Source organism: Diorhabda sublineata, chromosome 10 (assembly GCF_026230105.1).
Source record: "Diorhabda sublineata isolate icDioSubl1.1 chromosome 10, icDioSubl1.1, whole genome shotgun sequence".
NCBI classification, from domain to species: Eukaryota; Metazoa; Arthropoda; class Insecta; order Coleoptera; family Chrysomelidae; genus Diorhabda; species Diorhabda sublineata.
In genome coordinates, this window is record NC_079483.1 from 10,297,766 (window position 1) to 10,317,719 (window position 19,954).

The 19,954-nt window shown below is 32.6% G+C and overlaps 1 protein-coding gene across 2 annotated transcripts in view; it reads left to right on the forward strand.

Annotated features, from left to right (window-relative positions):
• The window catches only part of LOC130449804 (uncharacterized), a 149,874-nt gene extending 140,003 nt beyond the window's left edge, over positions 1-9,871 (forward strand). For both annotated transcript variants that reach the window (XM_056787823.1, XM_056787822.1), the window contains exons 5-7: positions 1,427-1,560; positions 4,968-5,190; positions 9,610-9,871. In XM_056787823.1, the coding sequence (XP_056643801.1) occupies positions 1,427-1,560; positions 4,968-5,190; positions 9,610-9,689 (437 nt within the window). In that variant the 3' untranslated portion in view covers positions 9,690-9,871. The remainder of the gene's footprint in view (positions 1-1,426; positions 1,561-4,967; positions 5,191-9,609) is intronic.
• The last annotated feature ends 10,083 nt before the right edge of the window (positions 9,872-19,954 follow it).

Sequence of the window (19,954 nt, forward strand, 5' to 3'; positions counted from 1 at the left end):
TCTGTTAACTAAACCTGATTGATTCTCCGACAAAATCATATTCATTCGTATCATCTGTCCTTTATATACCTCGGCATTGATAAGTCAATCATCTGAAATGATTTAAAAGTACACTGAATATTCATAATTTCACTAGACATACAATCGAATCCACCTTTCTTTGCAAAGAGTTCTGGTTGTAATCTGTAGGACTTAGGACTTAGGACGACCGTTAAAGAGGCTAGATAAACTGTCGGTTAAAAACTAAGTAAAAATAATGGAGATTTGTGGAAATGGTCATATTTTCAAGATAATTCATCAATTAAGGTGTTAGAGTATTAAAACAATACGTATTTGCGACGTACCAAAGAAATTCAAGCAAAAAAAGAACAGAGGATTTTAGAAAGAAAATGTTTTAAATTACGTAGGAAATCACAGATTGCTGAAGAAAATAAGGGCGAATTTTAGTAGGAGAATCATAGAAAAAGACGTGAGAAACTATGTGAAATTACCCAAATTCCAATATGTTAGGTAGTTATTAAGAGAGGTTGGGACAAAATTCGACTCTCAATATTTATATCCATTTCAAATATTTAAAGTAAAAAGCGTGAATTGCGAATCTTAAACTAGATAGAAGTAAGACTGAAACAGTTCATAAGAACAGATCATATACATATATAATTGGAAATAAACATATAAATGTAATGTAAACAATAAAGGACAGAAGTGCAAAAGTGCAAGTAATAAGGACAACGTAATCAAACGCGTTGTTTTTTTTTCAAAAAATTCCGAATGTAGGAAGGTTATAGAAAACCAACTTAGTTGAACCGACGCGAGGACTAGGTTGATAGAAATCAAAATTACTTTCATAACGTTTAAAACTTAGATTAGGAATTTGAGTAAACATACAATTTGTTAATTAAACAAAGCGTGAATTGTTCACTATTAGACTCATAGTTATTAGTCTTATAAAATATACTTTTATATAGATCCACAGTGGTATTCAGTAGTATACAGTGGTATATAAAATTGTATATCTATATAATTATACAAAGAAGTAATGTGGATGAAAATTGTATTTAGTTTGATTATAATCCCAATTTTCTCTTCATTTTATATATTCGCATTGATTTATTGAAATAATTTGAAACAAAATAAAAAATTTAAGTATGTCCAGGTTATGTTCAATGGATACATGTTATAGTACCAAACAAACTCTATTATCTATGGAAAACACTTTCAGAATAAAGGGTATGAAATTATTATAATGAACTTTTTATGAGAGTACATTTTTCATTTTGGTTCGTTTTTCAATTTTTGTTATTGTTTCGTTATGTTATGAAAACTTGTATCTTTAGAGAACATTTATTAACACTACAAAAATTGTAAGTTAAAGTTAATACTGAAAGGAGAGTAGATATCTTCAACTTCCTTTTATTTGTTACAGCTCTTCCTGAAGAAGATCCCGTCATAACTGGAGTGGAACTTCAATATCAAATAGGGGACGAGATAAGTTTGAACTGTACTTCTGGAAAAAGTCATCCGGCTTCTATCTTAAATTGGTACATAAATGAGCAGCAAGTGAGTTTTTTTTTGCTAAATATGATCAAATATATTTGATAAACAGTAGAGGATATAATTGTTTATATTTTGTTGTTAAATCCACAAGAAATCTGAACAAATACATGTGCTGTCCTCCTGCCTTCCGGAATACGGCTCTTTCACCTATTTCTCTCACGATTTCCTGCCCCTAGAACGTGCTTTAATCTTTTTTTCATCCTATTTCCTTCATCTACTCAATCCACAATGTTCCTGGTCTTCCTCTTTGTTTGTTTTAGCCATAATGTCCTCTTTTATTTTCCTTGTTTCTTCTCTATTGATTGTTGCTTCATTTAAATTTCGTGCTTCCTCTGTTTTATAGGAATCTATTCGTTCATGTTCCATTGTCTCTAATTTTTCGTTGATCTGCAATTTCTTATCCTATTTGAAAATTCAACTTCAATCTTTCATCTACCAGTCTTTTGTTTTTATACTTATTGCCGTCAAGTTAAACTTATTCTGCGCATTTCCATAATGTTCTAGTCTTGTCCACGTTTCTAGCATTTCTTAGAGATATTCAACTCTTCGTTCCATTCAAACTTATCATCGCTCACCACTTATTTTTATTTGAATCTGTAATTCACTTTTTTCTGATCCGAAATCCTCATATCTCCATTTCCAGTTATACATTTTCAATCCATAGAAGTCACAATAGAGAGTTCGAATATTTCAAAGAATATTCCATTCGAGACAGTTCCTATTGATTGCGATGAAATGAAATTTAATAAATAATAATAAACAAAACCGTTATTATGAAATCTATGATGTGCAAATGGTGAAATTTTTGAAAAGGTTCAAGAAGAAGCAATCACTGCTTGATATAAATCAATCAATATGTATACAGAATGTCCAATAATCAGTTAAACATATCAATAAGCGATTTTTGAGATAACACTTTCTTTTACTAAGAATGTCTAAGCAAATATCATGATTAATAATGTAAGGCGTTGGATTGAAGATGTCCTCATCTCCGCTAATAAAAATTTCACGTTGGCTTGTAATATCAACGCCTACAAACAAGTGATCCCAACTTCCATATACATTATGCACTCGTTATTCTCTGTTTGACTCAATTTTATCAGATATCTCCCTTGTAAGAACGCCAGGAAGTAGTACTTGAATATTTTTTATGCGATCTTTGGAGCGGAAGCATCCACTAATTGAGTTACTTTCAGACTTTGTCATCTCCTCGAATTCTTTCTTCTAGTTTCACTTCCACTCTACTAAAAAATGCTACGGAAACACAAATTAAACGACTTAACTATCCTTGCCTGATTAATTGAGTATCTAGGTTCTATTACCATTTTCAAATCAAATTTTTAGGAGTTTCTCCCTACACACTTTTCGTTGGTAAGAATTTGTACCTAAAAGGCGCTTAGCAATAATAAGTATCGGGTGTCACCTTCAAATACTCCAGCGCCGGTGCTGGTTTTTGTTTTTTAACGATCAGTATATCCTTTGATGTTACTGGCATGAAAAGTTTGAGTGGTAGATTCAGTTCTGCATTTTTCATCGACTAACATCGTCGCGAAATTCTTTTTGATGCCTATTTTCTTGATTATATCGTCACCAGAAAGACTTATTCATAAGAAATAACTATCTCCAGTCTTTATAGCATGTCTTGGATAATTTCCTCTTAGCCTCTTCCTTCCTCTGGAACTCTTTCTTGTAGTTATATTCCACCATACAAAATAAATGCCACCAAACCTTAGCCAGAAGTTCCAACTTAGCATTAATGAGTATCTAGTGCCAGTTTCCTTAGTAGATTTTTAACCTTCAGTATTCCATTTGATGCTATTTGCCTTAACTGGTAGATATCAATCTTTCTTATTGTTCAACATCGTGATGGAAGCCAATTCCATGCTTATTCTCTTCATATGATCTTTGGAAAAATTTGCTGGTGAAAAACTTGTCTCTAGTCTTTGTACTTTCTTCGTGTTTCTAGGACTTGATCAATTTGCTATAGCAGACAATCCTATAAATTATTATGGCCCTCACTATCATGATGCACATCCAGCACAGTGTTGTGAAGTTACAAACCCAATTTCTAGTTTGTGATTATACATTCCACTATCATGATGTACATTCAGCGCAGTATTGTGAAGTTACCACCTCAATTTCTGCTTTCTGATTATAGACTTCATGATCCAGGGCAGTATTGAGAAGTTACCGCCCCAATTTCTGCATTGCGATTATAGACTTCATGATCCAGGGCTGTATTGTGAAGTTTAAAACCCAATTTCTAGTTTGTGATTATAGATTTCACTATCATGTTGTACATCCAGCGCAGTATTGTGAAGTTACCACCCCAATTTTTGCTTTTTGATTATAGACTTCATGATCCAGGGCAGTATTGTGAAATTACAAACCCAATTTCTAGTTTGTGATTATACATTCCACTATCATGATGTACATTCAGCGCAGTATTGTGAAGTTACCACCTCAATTTCTGCTTTCTGATTATAGACTTCATGATCCAGGGCAGTATTGAGAAGTTACCGCCCCAATTTCTGCATTGCGATTATAGACTTCATGATCCAGGGCTGTATTGTGAAGTTGAAAACCCAATTTCTTCTTTGTCATTATAGACTTCATGATCCAGGGCAATGTTGCGAAGTTACATACCCAATTTCTGCTTTGTGATTGGATATTTTTTTGATGATGCACATCTAGCGCAGTATTGTACAGTTACTGCTTTGATAGCAGTTACTTCAGCACATCAAAGGTTATTCCCAGATATTTGACATAATATTGCTTCTCTTTGATCACTTTATTCAGATACAATCTTTTTTTTTTTTTTCTGGGCAAATGTAGCTCTTCAGAGCAGCTGGAGATTTAGGAATTTCTCTAAAAAGATAAAAGCAGGATAACATACTACCATAATCAATTCCAATTCCAACTCATATTTGTTGGATATCACGATTGAAATGATGAAAAAACAGATGAAACTAGAAGAGAGGAACATTCTGAAAGCAACATATAGGAAATTAACTTCGAAGTTAAACGTAGAGAATCTGCTGAAATAAGTGTGTCTTCAAGTAAAATTGAAGTGAATTAAGAAGTTCACTTCAATGAAGTTTATCACAATATTGATATTCCTTCACATTTCGCGAGAAATATTTGGATTTTGAATACGATCAATGTCAGCATTAGGTATCTCTCCAACCGAAGTGTAAATGCTTTCTCTTATTTCAAACTAATGAAACATTTCAATGCGACTGACAAGAAGAAGGACTTGTCTAACTAATGTTGAGAAAATAATCATTTTGCTATAATTACAAACTATTTTTAAACTCCTGAATCTTGTGCCCAAACTATTACGACATTGGTTATTATTTGTACTACTGATTGATGTCACGACAATAATTATGGTATGAAATTTGTTTCAGATTCAGTCGCCCGATGCTTTAGTGTACTACCCTCTCACGCATCACCAAAAAGGTTTATCTTCATCCACGTTGGGTTTGGTCTTCATTTTAACTGAACAACATTTTCGAGGAGGTTCAATGAGAGTTAAATGCGTCGCATCTATCGCTCCAATACTCTATAGAAGCGACAAAGAAAGCGTTGTACAGAGCGAGAATGTACCTCTAAGGGAAGCTCTGCTACTTGGTGAGTGGTCCCTCTACGTAGAAAAGTTTGATGGTACGCAAAAACAAAAAATAATGTTAATTTGAGATATTTGAATAAATTTATTATTGTTTACCAGATTATCTGCTCCAAATAAATTTTAAGAGACCATCTTTTATCAAAATCAATTCCTTATATATCCATTTGTAACTAAGATCTATTTGTCCACTTCAATTTCATCTTCCTTATATTTTTGACGCAGATACGACGTGCCATTTTCAACGATTCTACCACATAATCCTGCTCTCACTTTTTTCATTCAAATACAAATGAACACTGAGCATGGATTTCTTCTCGTTTGTAAGACTTAAATAGATTTGAAATCGCGTTAAACCCAACAATCATCAGCGAAACGTGGTCGGAATTATTCGTAAATTTCAGATTGTTCCATTTTAAATCCAATTTACCCGATAAAAATGGAAGATGCTTTAATGAACTTCAGACAAAGACTTCCTCAAATGAAAAATGCGGAAACAGTCAATAATATTCTCGAAAGATTGAATTGAATTTTGACGAAATGTACCCGAAATTTGATGAAATAAGTTTTATTTACTGCAATCAGCAAAAGATTAGTCCAAATTCGTTTTTTTTTTCTTAAATTGAATCGATATTATCATCGAAGTGAAGTTAACACATCAATTAATAAACCTCCATTTTGTGAAACAAATATCTTACATTTTGTGTAAGTCATGAGTGATACAGTTAGTCTAACGGTTTTTTGTGCATTATTCTCCTTCTATTCCAACGATAACATCTTCAGTAAATTGATACTCATTCCTTTGTAGCTTTTTTAGATCTAGAAGTAATCGTTAATCATATCTTCAGAATATGCGGAAGCAATTATTATAACTTCATTTCGTTGAATTTATATATAGTAGTAATAATTTTTTTCCAGAACACAGAAACCAACACTTTGCTACCGATCGTGAAATTTTAGTTTTTTTCGGTAAGATATTTCCTAGTTCAGTCCACTGAAACGAGTGTAGTTTTGATTAAAGCATGTGATAATTCATCCAGGTTTCATCCCTAGTCCCATACAATTTACCTAAACTGTCAATTTATTATTGTTTATTGCAGGATCCATTTAGAAAGAACATTTTCTTCCTCATCTACTCGTGTGAAATGACTCGGGACTTGTTTATCAATTTATCATCAGAGCTTGTGAGGGAATGTTTAAATTCTGCATATCAGTGAAAATATCCCAGCCCTGTCATATTCGTTACATCAAGGATCGATAATATGGTCTTCCTGCATCAATTAATTGTGGACAAATAGGACTGTAAACTGTAAAATTCTCAAGAGTCAAGTTGCAAATCGGGGAGCTCTCTATTGCACGCATTATTGGAAACTTAATCTATATGAATAATTTGTGCAAAGATAAGTGGTGAAGTTCTAAACAACGTAAGATATTGCAATCAACGCAGTAAACATGGGAGACTTGCGAATCCTGCTGGTCAGTGTGCATGAAGCTGTTCGAAGATAGGGCAGTAATATTAAAAAAGCTCAATAGATAACAATCCATGGACACAAAATTGAACTTATATCACAATTCAAATATTCGGGAATCTGAAAGAACTAAACTGAATCACATAACTTGTGATGAAAAGATAAAAGCGAGGATTGTAATGTCACGTAGGGCATTCACCAAATGGAACCCAGCTCTCACTAATAGAAACCATACAAATCAAACGCGGTTGAGAGCACTCCGCTATTACATATGGAGACATGGACGTTCAAAGCTGACATCATGAATAAAATAGCAGCGTTCGACATGTGATGCTATCGAATAATCCTCCAGATCCCGTGGACTGCACATACCAGTAATAAAGAGCTACTCAGATAGCTGAATAGGGATTGAAAGATCCTAAACATGGAAACAAAAAGCATCAATAATTTCGTGCCCGATCATTTAGGAAAAGGTTGAGGACAGAAGATAGATAGGTTGCAAAAAACTATCGTCGCTACGAAATACTAGATATTGGACTAGACTGGGAGTAGAACACCAAATAGACTTCAAACTAATTCATCTACTTGTAATATCACTTCTGTTTTATCTTATTAAACATAATCAGAATTACAAACAAAACCATTACTTCAGTTGTGAGTTCTTTGGTGAGTTGTAAAGTGGATTTGTCGAGTTATCTATGCCTTTTGATGGAGTTGGTAGAACATATTCAAAATTTTTGCTTTGTTATTTTTATAGTTTGCTTGATCTACCATTCCTATCGTCTTAAAGAGGTTTTCGATGGGGCAGTAACTAATTAGAAGATCAACTATCAGTTTAATGTCATTTCTGAACATTGCGAGAAGGTCCTCAGACTTATTAGCTGATATGATTACGAAAATTTCGAGATATCTCAAACCTGGAATGTTCCTCCAGTAAGACTAATTCTTTGGCTATCCGTTTATTTCGTCATTGGGGCCATAGTAGAGTTTTTTGTATATAAGGAGTAGTTGTGTTTTTTTTTTCTCTAGGCTGATATACCCTGCTGGTCTGGTTTTTACAATATAGTTAATGCTTTTAGAGTTCTTCACTAGCCCAGACTTGTATTCAAAACCTTCCAATACCACTTGGGATGGGAGTGTAGAGAGCAACTGCAATTGCTGAAGGTTACATCGATGAAAATATAAATAACATGGTAGAATAAGTAATTGAGGAAGTAATTAAAAAGACTATAGTATCATGGTAGTGGTTTTCATTGAACAAAATAAGACCAAAAAAATACGTATGAAAACTTTCTCAATAGTAGAATCAGTAGAATAGTAAACTTAGTTCTTTATTCGCAATTTCACATGATACAAATTAGATAATATAGCGGAAGGTATCGAAAACCACATAAAATAAAATGTTTTTCGTTTTGTTATAAATTAAAAAGCATCTAAATAGAAATTTAGACCACATCAGAAAAATTATATTGATTCAATAGGAAAAAATATAAAGTGGGATTTATTGTGCGAACAGATGCAATAGGTGCTACACGCAGGTCTCTTAGGCTCATAGTTTGGAAGTTATTAACTTCCATTGTTACCTATTTCTTGCTTCCTCTCTCTTTCTTACGTCTTCCATCACCACCGCGTACTATATTTTCGTTGGTTTCCTTCTTTGTTCGTCTACATCCGTGTCCATGAATTTTATGTTGTTCCAAAATCTGGCATTAACTGTTTGTGATCCAGCCTCTTCATTCCAAGCTTCTTATCATTTTGCTCCTCCAAATAAATTCCGTATTTTGTTTTTATTTAACTAATTTTTTAGTAATATGTTATATCTCTTTTTTTCAGCTTATTATCCACCATGTTCCATCTCCTTTTCGTGATTCTTCGAATATTTCCGTATATCCAATTTTCATCTTTCTTCTTCAGTCTTTTTTTCCTTTACTCTAGTTCTGATTTTTTCTGTATTTCCCGGTCTTTAAGTGACAGATCATCCTTTACGTACACTTTTTCATCCTTTTTAAATCTCATTTTTCTGTTGTTTATCATCACTTTCTTTTTGTCCTTGATTGGCCTATCTGACTAGGTATGTATTCTCTACTAAACTCTCCGAGTTTTCTACTGCGATCTTAACATACAGTTCGTTTTCTAGGTTGGTACTTCTGTTTCTTAGTTCTATTTCTATTCATATTTCTTGGATGTGTACATGATTCTTCCTTTAATTATATTTCAAGCGTTCTAGTCTCTTCTTCATTTCTATAATGCTTTATTTATTTTTTTTAATGTTCTCTGTTAACTTTTGATTTTCTTTCTTCAATTGTTCTATCTCTTTTCTGTATTATCTTTATTCTTCTCCTCTACCATTTTCTACATTTTTTGTTCTATATGTTTCATAATATCCATCATATTTTATCTATAGCGTGCTCTAGCTTTCATGTTCAAGTTCAGTGAACCAAGTACTGATTCTTCATGATCAGAAGTCAAGCCACAACATGAGCAAGAATTAGATGAAAGTAATCAAAGATCAAAGCCATTGATCCAGCTCTTGATTTTTGAGTTTTGGGCATATCATTAATGTTTCTTAGATTAAGATGATATCAATTACATCACTAACTTACGTCTGCTCTAGTAGTTGGATTTAATTCAACAAGAAAAGCAAAAATATCGGCTGAAAAGGAAGGAGAAAAATTTGAATTATTACCAATACCTCATAATAAAATAGAATTGCTTCTATAAGTCTCTCTCAGGGGGTATATATTGTACCTAGAAAATGATTCGGAATATTTTTTTTGAGATTATAACTGCATATTAGAAGGTGTGAATTCTGTGAATTCTCTCACACATTGTCTGGGTTATTAATTTAAACATATTTATGAGAAATTATCTTCAAAATGTGATAAACTGTTGTTTTTGTCTCGAATTTTTCGAGAAAAAATCGACATATTAATAAATATTGTCTTTTCATTTCAGTTAAAAGTACTGCATCTCAACTCTGCAAATCAATACTAACTTTACTACTTGCATGCTGTATGGGATTCCTGACAAACTAAAATGACATCAAGGTGTACAGTGTTGCTCAAACATTCGTAAGTGTACGGGACTTTCGTGCTGTGATACCGACAGAACTTTCTTGGATATTTGTGAGTGTGTGTAAATTCTTCTTGCTTATTCTATCATTGTGTATAGCTAGGATATTGTGACGTTAGAAAGATTTTAATAAAATTTGTGAAAACTCCACGAGTTTCATTTCAATTTTTTCCGAAAATATGTTGATATTGAGATGTTCGGAGAGCTACGCTTGTGAACAAATAAATTGAGAAGGTAAGATACGGTAACCCCTCACTTAATATTTTATTATACTGATTTATGCTTTTGAAACTAAAATGAAATTACATTTAGGGTCTATGACTTAATTCGCGCGATTTTATAGGAGATGGCGTCTTTTCAGTATATGTCATTCATTTGAAGCTTCAACTACAATAATTTTTGTTTCACTCGAATATGTCGAACTTTGTTCCTGAAAAAGTATTTTTGCGGGGACTTCCTCTTCATTACTTGAAGAAAGAAAAATGCTGCCGAAAGTCATGACGAACATGCTCTAGCTGAGCGAACGTGCTAAAAGTAGTGATTTTGGCTTGAAAGACGGTGAACGTCCTGGGCAGCCAAAGAAGTTTGAAGATGAAGAACTGGAAGCGTTACTCGATGAAGATTGTTGCCAAACTTAAGAAAAGCTCGCAGAATCTTTGGGTATCAACTGGATATATTCAAAAGCAAGGAAATTGGGTTGCACATGAGTTCAATCCGAGAGACATCGAAAGGCGATTTTGCATGTCCGAAATGTTGCTAGAACGCCACAGAAGGAAGTCATTTTTGCATCGGATTGTTACTGGTGATGAAAAATGGATCCATTACAAAAATTCCAAGCGCAAAAAATCATATGTGAAATCCGACCAACCAGCCAAATGTCTAGTTTATTAACAAAATAGAAAAAACATAGAAAGTCGTACTCAGTAAATAGTTTTCAGTAATCAAAAAAATCAATCGGACAGTTCCTGAACTTGGAATCCGACTCAGATCTATTATATATTATAGTTTATTTCAGGAAAGTTTAGAGTGATAAAATGGGGAATTCCGTCCAGTTCGGCTCAATAGTGTCGGCCATAGGTGTCAGTTTTGAAATATTGTGTAGTGGATTATACAGTTACGTTTTGCGTTTAACAGGTACCTTCTATTAGTGCCTCGGCCTAATTCCAGCCCTATTTCAGATTCGGCTTTCGTTTTTACAAGTATCCTACCGGCATGCTTTGGCACACTATTTTCAGTGTTTGTGAATGGATAACAATAAGCTAAATCCATAAATTTACACCAACCCGAGTGGTACTACCTGCACTTGGTAAAAAGAAAAAGAATTTTACAATGAAATCAATGCCAAAAGTGGCTTAAATATTCGTTGGGTCATTCTGTGGTTCCTTTGCATACCTATTGAGGTTTAATTACGCTATGCCATTCTAAAATAAAATATAGATGAAAAAACGCAAAGTAAGTTTAAAAATATTGTAACATTTTTCGTATTTATTTACACTCTTTCTATTCGTGAGATATATTAATAAACACTGTCTTTTACGTTCTCAATTTATTTACACACTATACACTTAACTAATAATTTACTCATAAATATCATTTAAATAATTTCTGCGATTACTTTCACTAATTCGTTATTTTCACTACGACTCTTTATTTAAAATTAATTAATTGCGCTACATGAACTTATTTATAAACTACAAATAGAATTCTAGAAACTTCTAGAACAAAAAGAAACAAAAGAAACGAATAATAGACTTTCCTAGAAATTATTTGAAAAAATACTATAAATAAACCGCATTCTATAATACAAAAAATCATTAAATAATTTTACAATTCCATTCTACTGGACAGGGCCGGTCTAAGGACCCATTTTGCGAGCTTCATCGTAACAATTTCATAGAAAGCACCCCGCGCTAGTGACATCAATTTTCACATCAGTAATTTCATTTTTAGAATCATTTTTCACTTTTTAGTTCTATTATCTCTAAAATTGTTTTGATAAATTTGTTTAAACTAAGATTTATTCAGTGATTTCCTTGCTATCAAGTGTCTGTAATTTGCGCCATTCGGGAGGAATATATTTAAGTTTCTTACAATCAGTAATTTCATTACCTTCAGCGCATATTTGACTTTCAATTGCAAAATGTTTGGGTATGTCTATACCTTTAATATAGTGCTATGAAAAAGTTGGAATTAATTCATCAACATTAACATCCCAGGATCCCATAATTCTGAAATATTATAACGTAAAATGACATATAGCGAGAAAATTTACCAATTCACAGAATATGATGCATAAAATGTGAAAAATCTGTGTGATAATTATTTGAATGATTCAATTACTTGTATAATTACGTAAGTTTGAGATAATTCCAGTATTTTTATCCAAAGACACCAATATAATCTCTATTATTGGCACTTTCATGTGCTTTTTGTGATCTAAAAGTGACATTAATGAAAAGCGATACGAGCTCAATTCACCGTTCGCTCTTCAATCGCAATAATCATGAAATCGAAAAGCAGAAAAGTCACTCTATAAATTTTACCGCGTTTCACTTCAAAACGAAGTGTGGAATTTAGTTTCAGGAATAAAAAAGGTTGATTTGATTTCTCTGTCGAAATTTAGGGTCAATCAAAAACTACTCGCACGTACGGATTCTTAAAGCACATTTCTGGATTTGCTTTCGACTCTCTTTCAACTTTAATAGCTTAAAAGACCACGTGTGAATTGGTTTAACTTAAAAAAAAATATATCAAAAACGTACATTTATTTTGGTCTGTGATAATACTTTAAAAATATTTTATAAATGAAAAGATTCATAAAAAAATAATATTAAATTTTCACTAAGATATTTTAGAGAAAAAGCTAGACCACATTCATATCATCATCATCATTAATCTCGTCCACTAATTAATCGCATATTAGACACGCAGTTTTCATTGTAGAAATTATCGAAATATTTACTAATACGCAGATGATCTGACGATAATTACGAAAAGTTCGAAGAAACAGGAGAAGGAAACATTCTTGAAGATCGAGCAAGGACCAAGGGAAATATTTATTCAAGGGAGTTAACAATTTAATTACTTAGGAGTAATAGTTAACAACCATAATGAACTCAAAGGATCTAACGCTACCTAGCATATCATACATTCTAACTACCAATGCTATGCAAGGAAATAAGTAGACGTACTAAAATGAACATTAAAAAACAGCAATAAGGCCAACAGTAACTTATGGAGGAGAAACTATGAATCTAAAAAAATCAGATGAAGAAAAACTAAAATGATTAGAAGAATATATGAACCAAAAAAATCCTATTGACCGCTGAGGGAAATCTTAAATGAAGAGACTATCACCAGAAATATAAAATGGAAACGATAGAACGGAAACTCTTAGGAAAGCGGCCCAAAGGAAGATCAAAAACTCCAATGAAAAAGTCAAGTAACAAGAGATTTGATCACAATGGGAGGCCGTGAGTGGTGTAGTAATACCCAGAAGAGGAGAAAGTAGAGGAAAACAGCGGAAAAAGCCAAAACATGCAAAGTACTTCAGTTTAAAAATGAAGATGGCTAGAACGTGGATTGACTCACCACAATAAATGAATCAAAGTATTCTTGATTGAGCAATTCTTTCTTATGAAGTGGCCCCATCACAAAACTGGCACATAAAACAATTTAAACTCTTTTTCTTGTGAGTAGAACAAACACGACATTGTTCATTTCCTTTATCTGTAAGAGAAGTACTGGCTCCTGGAATATCAGTATTATTTCAGTCATTGTCATCATAATACCACAACTTCGGAAACCATATCGTAACAAAATTTGGCTCGTATCAACACTATTATAATGATTATCCATAGAGGCAAGGTGTCATAAGTTTTCTAAATTCGTCTGGTACCACCATGGTATATTCGGAAATTGCATATACAGTGTGTCCAATTAAGTCGGAACCATATGGGAACAGTTTTTATTCTTAGTTTTATGAAGAAAAGTTATTCTTCATGAAAGTTGTGCATGGTTCAAAACCTGGAATACACTCATCAGATATCAAAATTTGTTAGTCGTATACGTATGTGAAAAATATGAATTTTTGCTCAAGAGTAAAGTACCTTCATTTTTGAGAATATTGACAATGTTTATCAAAAAAAAATTGATCATTTTTTTTTGTTCTTATTAACTTTTCTGCATCAGCATTGCCCTGAAAAATTCAGGAGATTATCAATTTGCGTATAGAAAGATTTGTTATCTAAGATGCACTGACAGCAAACATAAAATCGCTAGCTAGATTTTATGAAATACAAGAAATGGTGGTTCGGTTAAGTAATGAGGAATAAATTGAAATAGTGTTGATTGTGGGAGATAATTATAAGACTCATCGAGAAGCAGCAGCTATATTTCACAACAGACATCAGAATAGAAATATTCAGCATTCGACAATTTCAAAAATTATAAATAAATTTAAGACGTCTGGAAGTGTTCACAATAATTTTAATAAAAAACGCCAGAAGAGGGTAGCCAGTGAGGACACGCAATTACAAGTGATGTTATATGTAGTAGAACAGTCTAAAATCTAATTGAGAAAAAGAATGTATTTGATCCGAAATGAAGTAGGTAGAGGTGCTAATATTAGAAAAAATAACAATTATCATCCATACAAACTCCAGTTTGTGCATACATTGAAAGATACAGATTATGACAGACGGTTTGAATTCTGTTCGTTGATACATACAATATAATTTTTACCGATGAGCCAACATTCACATCAAAAGGTACTATCAGTTTATAAAATTATTGTCGCTGGTGGTGTGACAGTAATCCCCACTTTACCATCAAAACACGAACCAATATTAATTCAACACCAACTTATGGTGTGGTATTTACAAAAATAAAATCATAGGACCATATTTTTTTCGACAATCAACGAATGCTGAACGTTATCTAAGTTTTTTACAGAATGAATTATACAATGATTTTATTAGCGAACTATCCCTATTAAACCGTCAGCGTGCATTATTCCAACAAGATGTTAACGAGATATTTAGAAAAAACTGAAGAAACCTTGTTTTTGCCTTAATTTATCGCTATTTTCATAAGCGACGACCCTGAATACATTGGTTCATCTTGGAAGTACCTCCTTTCAAGTTTCATTTTCACCCTCAATTGAAATATCATGAAAATACTTTGAACTTTCCTTTCTTGAGCTAATAACATAATTAGAAAATCGTCGGAACCTCCACTAATCTTTGTTTTTACCGCTAAATCAAACTGTGTTTATCCACTTATCTGGTTTTCCGTGTTGCTACCGTCCACAAAAAAGTGAGCAAAAATATTTTTTGTCAAATTTTCTTGCCATCAAATTCATATTGAGGGAAAGTTTTTATATTTTGCCTCGTTAACGAGATATTTTGAAAAAACTGAGGAAACCTTGTTTTTGCCTTATATCACGGAAATACCTTTCTTCAACTGATAATATAATTAGAAACTCGTCAAAGCCTCCACTAATCTTTATTGTTATCGCTAAATCAAATTGTGTTCATCCACTTATTTGATTTTTCATGTTGCTACCGTTCAAAAATTCTTCCAGGTTTCAATATATGTATTCATTTCGAACTACCTACGGATGTTTCTTAATTAGAGAAGTAGAAAATATTTTAGTCATAAAAAGAGAGTACATAATGCCTTTTCTCCACTCAAAACAAGAGCATTTCGTATATTATTGCCTTTCCAACATCCCACCGATTCTCTACGGTGACTGCTTCAAAGACAAAATATAAGTCTCGACTTTACATAGACAAAGGACCGAGAGTGGCTATTTGTATTATAAAATCTTCTTTTCAAGTGTTCAAGGGAGACACTAATAATTAATTATTCAAGCTATTTTCAACTCAGTATATTATATTAATCTATTTCTGGGAAATAAATTCCTTTTTGATATGCAGCAACCCCTCAATATATTTGCTATCATTATCCACAATAACATTGATAAAGATGATGTTGCAATTAATTGATATGTTCATTATTTTTCAATAAAAAAAATTGACCCAATCTATAGGATAGGTAGAACGTCGAAAAATAATTGGTGGATCACAAATCACAAGAGCGGAAGTTATAGACGAAAAGCAGCAAGTTTCACCTTTTATTGTATCTTTTATGTTTATTTAATATATGTTAATGATTAAGTGTATAAAATCAATTGGTTATTCCATAAAAAAAATCATTTCACGAGCACATTAACATTTTGGTTCAATGCGAACAGGATTTCGGCCTGCAACAATTGGAATTTTTCGAGTTCACGCTGCGCCCCATTTTTGAAACGAAGAAACCCAAAACTCACGTTGCCAAGTTGCACATGACACGCTACGGAATTACAAAAATAAGTTTACTTTTTAGACCAGTGTTGATAATTTTTTATACAAAAAACATTATAGTAGGATAAAACCCATTGGAAAATAATGAAGATGGAAAGAAAAATAATTTACGGGCGATCTGAGGTAGGGACGGGAGAGTGGATGAGTTTTTAACGGTAAAAAACGGATAATCTCGATTTCTGGAAAAATCCTATGGAAAAAAGTCGGATCGTAAAGTTGTAGGTTATGAAAAGGTCTTCACATTTTGTATTACGCAAAACCCAAAAATTTATATGAGAAAGTTTTTGGTTATTTAAAATATGAATTAGGATCGAAGGGGTTTTTTGAAATTTACAATGATGTATTCAAGGTATCTCCCAATTTTCAGTTCTCTGCGAATTTTGGCTAAGTTGTGACTTATTTTTGTCTATTTTTACTGGATTAATATACTGCGAAAAGTTTGGGAAAACTGGTGTTCCAAATAGCGCCTTGTACGTGCAAGCTGTGACGGTCACACGGTCGAAATCGTATTAAAACATTAATGTCAGAAAATATTCCATTCTATAAACCCCAGTTTATCGATACTAAAAATATATTTTATTATGATTGTATTATTGCTAAAAATCCTCAAATCTCAGATATTCTTGTAACGTGTACTTTTTATGATTTATTAACCTCTAAATAAATGAAACGTATCTATGATTGTTCTAAAAATAAACTTTTAAGCAACAAGAAACCTCGTGGTCATTTGCTTTGTTGCATTTGTAATTTATCGGTTACTACAATCTTGAAAACTCATAAAACCATCGACACGGAATACGAAAACTAACTAATAAAAAAAACACATTATGTACAATATCACACGAAACTTGAAGCAATATGACGATACTATAAATCAACTGTTCATTTATTTCATCGGGCTGTACAGTTTAATTCAAAATATGGGAATTGCCATCAACCATTTTGTAGCCTCATAATTTTCATCGCTGGCATTATAATGACAATAAACAGGAAAATAACTTAATTTCATGTTGAATAATTTATGTGCTGTACAAAATCCGATCGATAAACATAGGAATTAACTGAACTTTCTAATTGTATGGTTTAAACATGAATTGTTATAAATTTTTTATATATTCCATTCGATATACCTAAGTATGAAAACTAAATTACATAATTGGTATTACAAACGGTCAAGAAATTTAAATTGAAAAGCTGCGCTCCAGTAGCAGAAGATGTGCAAAATACTGCTGGTCATAAATTGATTATAACCAAACTTCGATAGAGAAACGTCTCTAAATACCTGGTCAATTGAGTATCTAGTCACACCAAGTCAAGAAAGCTAGTCCTATAACACAAAAAAACGATCAAAGTGAACTCAAGAATTAAGGTTAGGTACTAAAAATGTGGAACGACGATGACCTTAGCACAAAAGCTTCTACAATTATTATATTTGCATAAGACTTCCTTATTATGTTGGTGACGGAAATTGCTTCAATTAACTTAGAAACTTTGAAACGACCCCTAGAACGAGCATAACCTAACCTAACTTAACCTAAACTCATTAAATCTAACCAAAACTAGTCTGACTTTTTTATGGGTGAGAACATCTTCCGAAGACTGTGAAGGAGTCCCAGGTGTACTAGATTTATCTGGTTGCTCGGACGCCTACCAGCTGAAAATCCCATTTTTTTCCAACCGGCACATGTGGAACTGTTCTTAATGAACATAACCTCACATGTGCCGGCTGTACTCTTCTTTTAAACTTACATAGATAATATGGAAATCTCCCTAGACGCTCTAGATGTCTAGAGAGAATAATACACATGAGGTAAAATTGAAATATTTGCATTAATAAAACATTAGAATGGGAAAAGGGCCAATAGGGGCATGAAACAATTAAAAACTAAAGAGGTTAGAAGAAAGATGCGTTCGTACGCAGAAGCCTGAACTGTCTGAAGCACGAACATGCTTCGTTTTAATCTTTTAATCTCTAAGACGAACAATATGTATTACGTGCCCATCAATTTCTTCATAAAAAAAAATTATTTAATGTATTTCTACAATGAGAGTTTGAAACTACCCCTAGAACGAGCATTACCTAGCTTTATCTAGCCTAATTTAAACTAACCTCACTCAACCTAACCTTATTTGATCTAGCGTAACCTAACCTAAGCTAAATTATTTTAAGGGCGAGAAAACCTTTGTGAAGGAGTCCAGGTTCGCTGGATTCATCTAGTTGCCCGGACTCTTACCAGCTGAAAATCCTATCGAAGAGCACGTGTTATCTAGGCACAGCCCTAACTGTCTAAAGCATGAACAAGCTTCGTTTCAATCAATTTCTTAATAATATATATTAAAAGGTACAAAATCAATTTTGTGCCCTTCATTTTTTCACGAGAAAAACGATTAAATTTATGAAATTCATTATTGACTGAACGCACTAGATTTTATAAATATCAGAAGACTATCCCATGATCTTGATTACATCAATGATAATTTCTAGCAAGCAATGAACAGTAAAATTCAACATTATATGTTTTTATAATATTTGCAATCCAAATAAGTAGATTTGATTTCCATTTACATCATAATTTCCCTTTACTTTGTGTATACATTGTTTAAAACAACAAAGTCCAATTTTGAAATTGTACAAAAATAAAAAATGAATTTGAATTTACGCTGAGCCCATGTGCCGTCGTAATTTAATAACGGAAGTGAATAATTACATTACCTGGGATTGTAGGGTTTCATTCACGTTTGAATTTTGATTTATTGTTTTTTTTTATCCGAAATTTTTATTTGTACTAGATTTGCGGTAAACCTCAAACAGAGCCGTATCCTTATCTCAATTCATTTATAACTAAATCAAAACTTTCTCTCATTAATCACAAAAGATCCTAAATGAGGTTCAAACTCTTGAGCAACTTTCCCCTCATCAAATATCATACATATTCTACGTGAGTGGTTTCTTGGCTAAACCTTGAAAAGAACTTAATACGACGTGATTATCGTCTAAACTCACCTAAACCATTTTTATAATTACAGTTACTTATACCATTCATATTAACCCTGAAAAAGCATTATTTTTGAAGAATAAAAAAAATTGTGTTATTCAGTTTTCAATCACATTATCGGACTAGAGATACTTTGACATAAAGGACCATTTTTCCAAGAAACCTCTAAGTACCAATATCTGGTTATCAATTATAAGAGCTGGAAAAAATTATGCTTAAAATAATGGAACATTAAAATTATATTAGATAGATTTCTTTCCCTATCCACGCAAGAACTTTGAACTCTTTTGGATTCAAAAAAGGCGCTTTTAACGCAGATGAATACTTCTTTAGGATCATTCAATGCATGTAGTAAATTAGTAGTGACCGAATAGAACGTCTACAAATAAACGTTTCAACGAAGATTATGAGCTGTAGATGCAGTTATATTTTCAGATAATCCAATAGATACTTCAGAATAGCGTAATAAAAATCATTCGAGTGCTCCTTGGCCTTCCACCCTCAAAATTATTAATAATTATTCCTGTTTATCTCCTCTGCTAGAAATTGAACACTATTCAATAACTGGGTTTTTGTAGAACCTCTATATGCTGTATGGAACAACCGATGAACCTAAAGTTTCTGTTCATCAATATTCAGAAACGGTAGAGGTTTCATTTTCTCTCCATTGGTGTATTTTTCTTGATAAATGAGTATTGCTTTTGATACGTTGAACATCTTAGCTGCTTTTTCGTAAGATAACACATTACTCAATAAATCGTGTGACTTACTAAGAAAAACAAATTTTTTACCAAGAATCGATTTTATCCATCAATGTGATCTCTTTCAAAAGCAATACGATAATTCCAACATTTCTCTAACTCT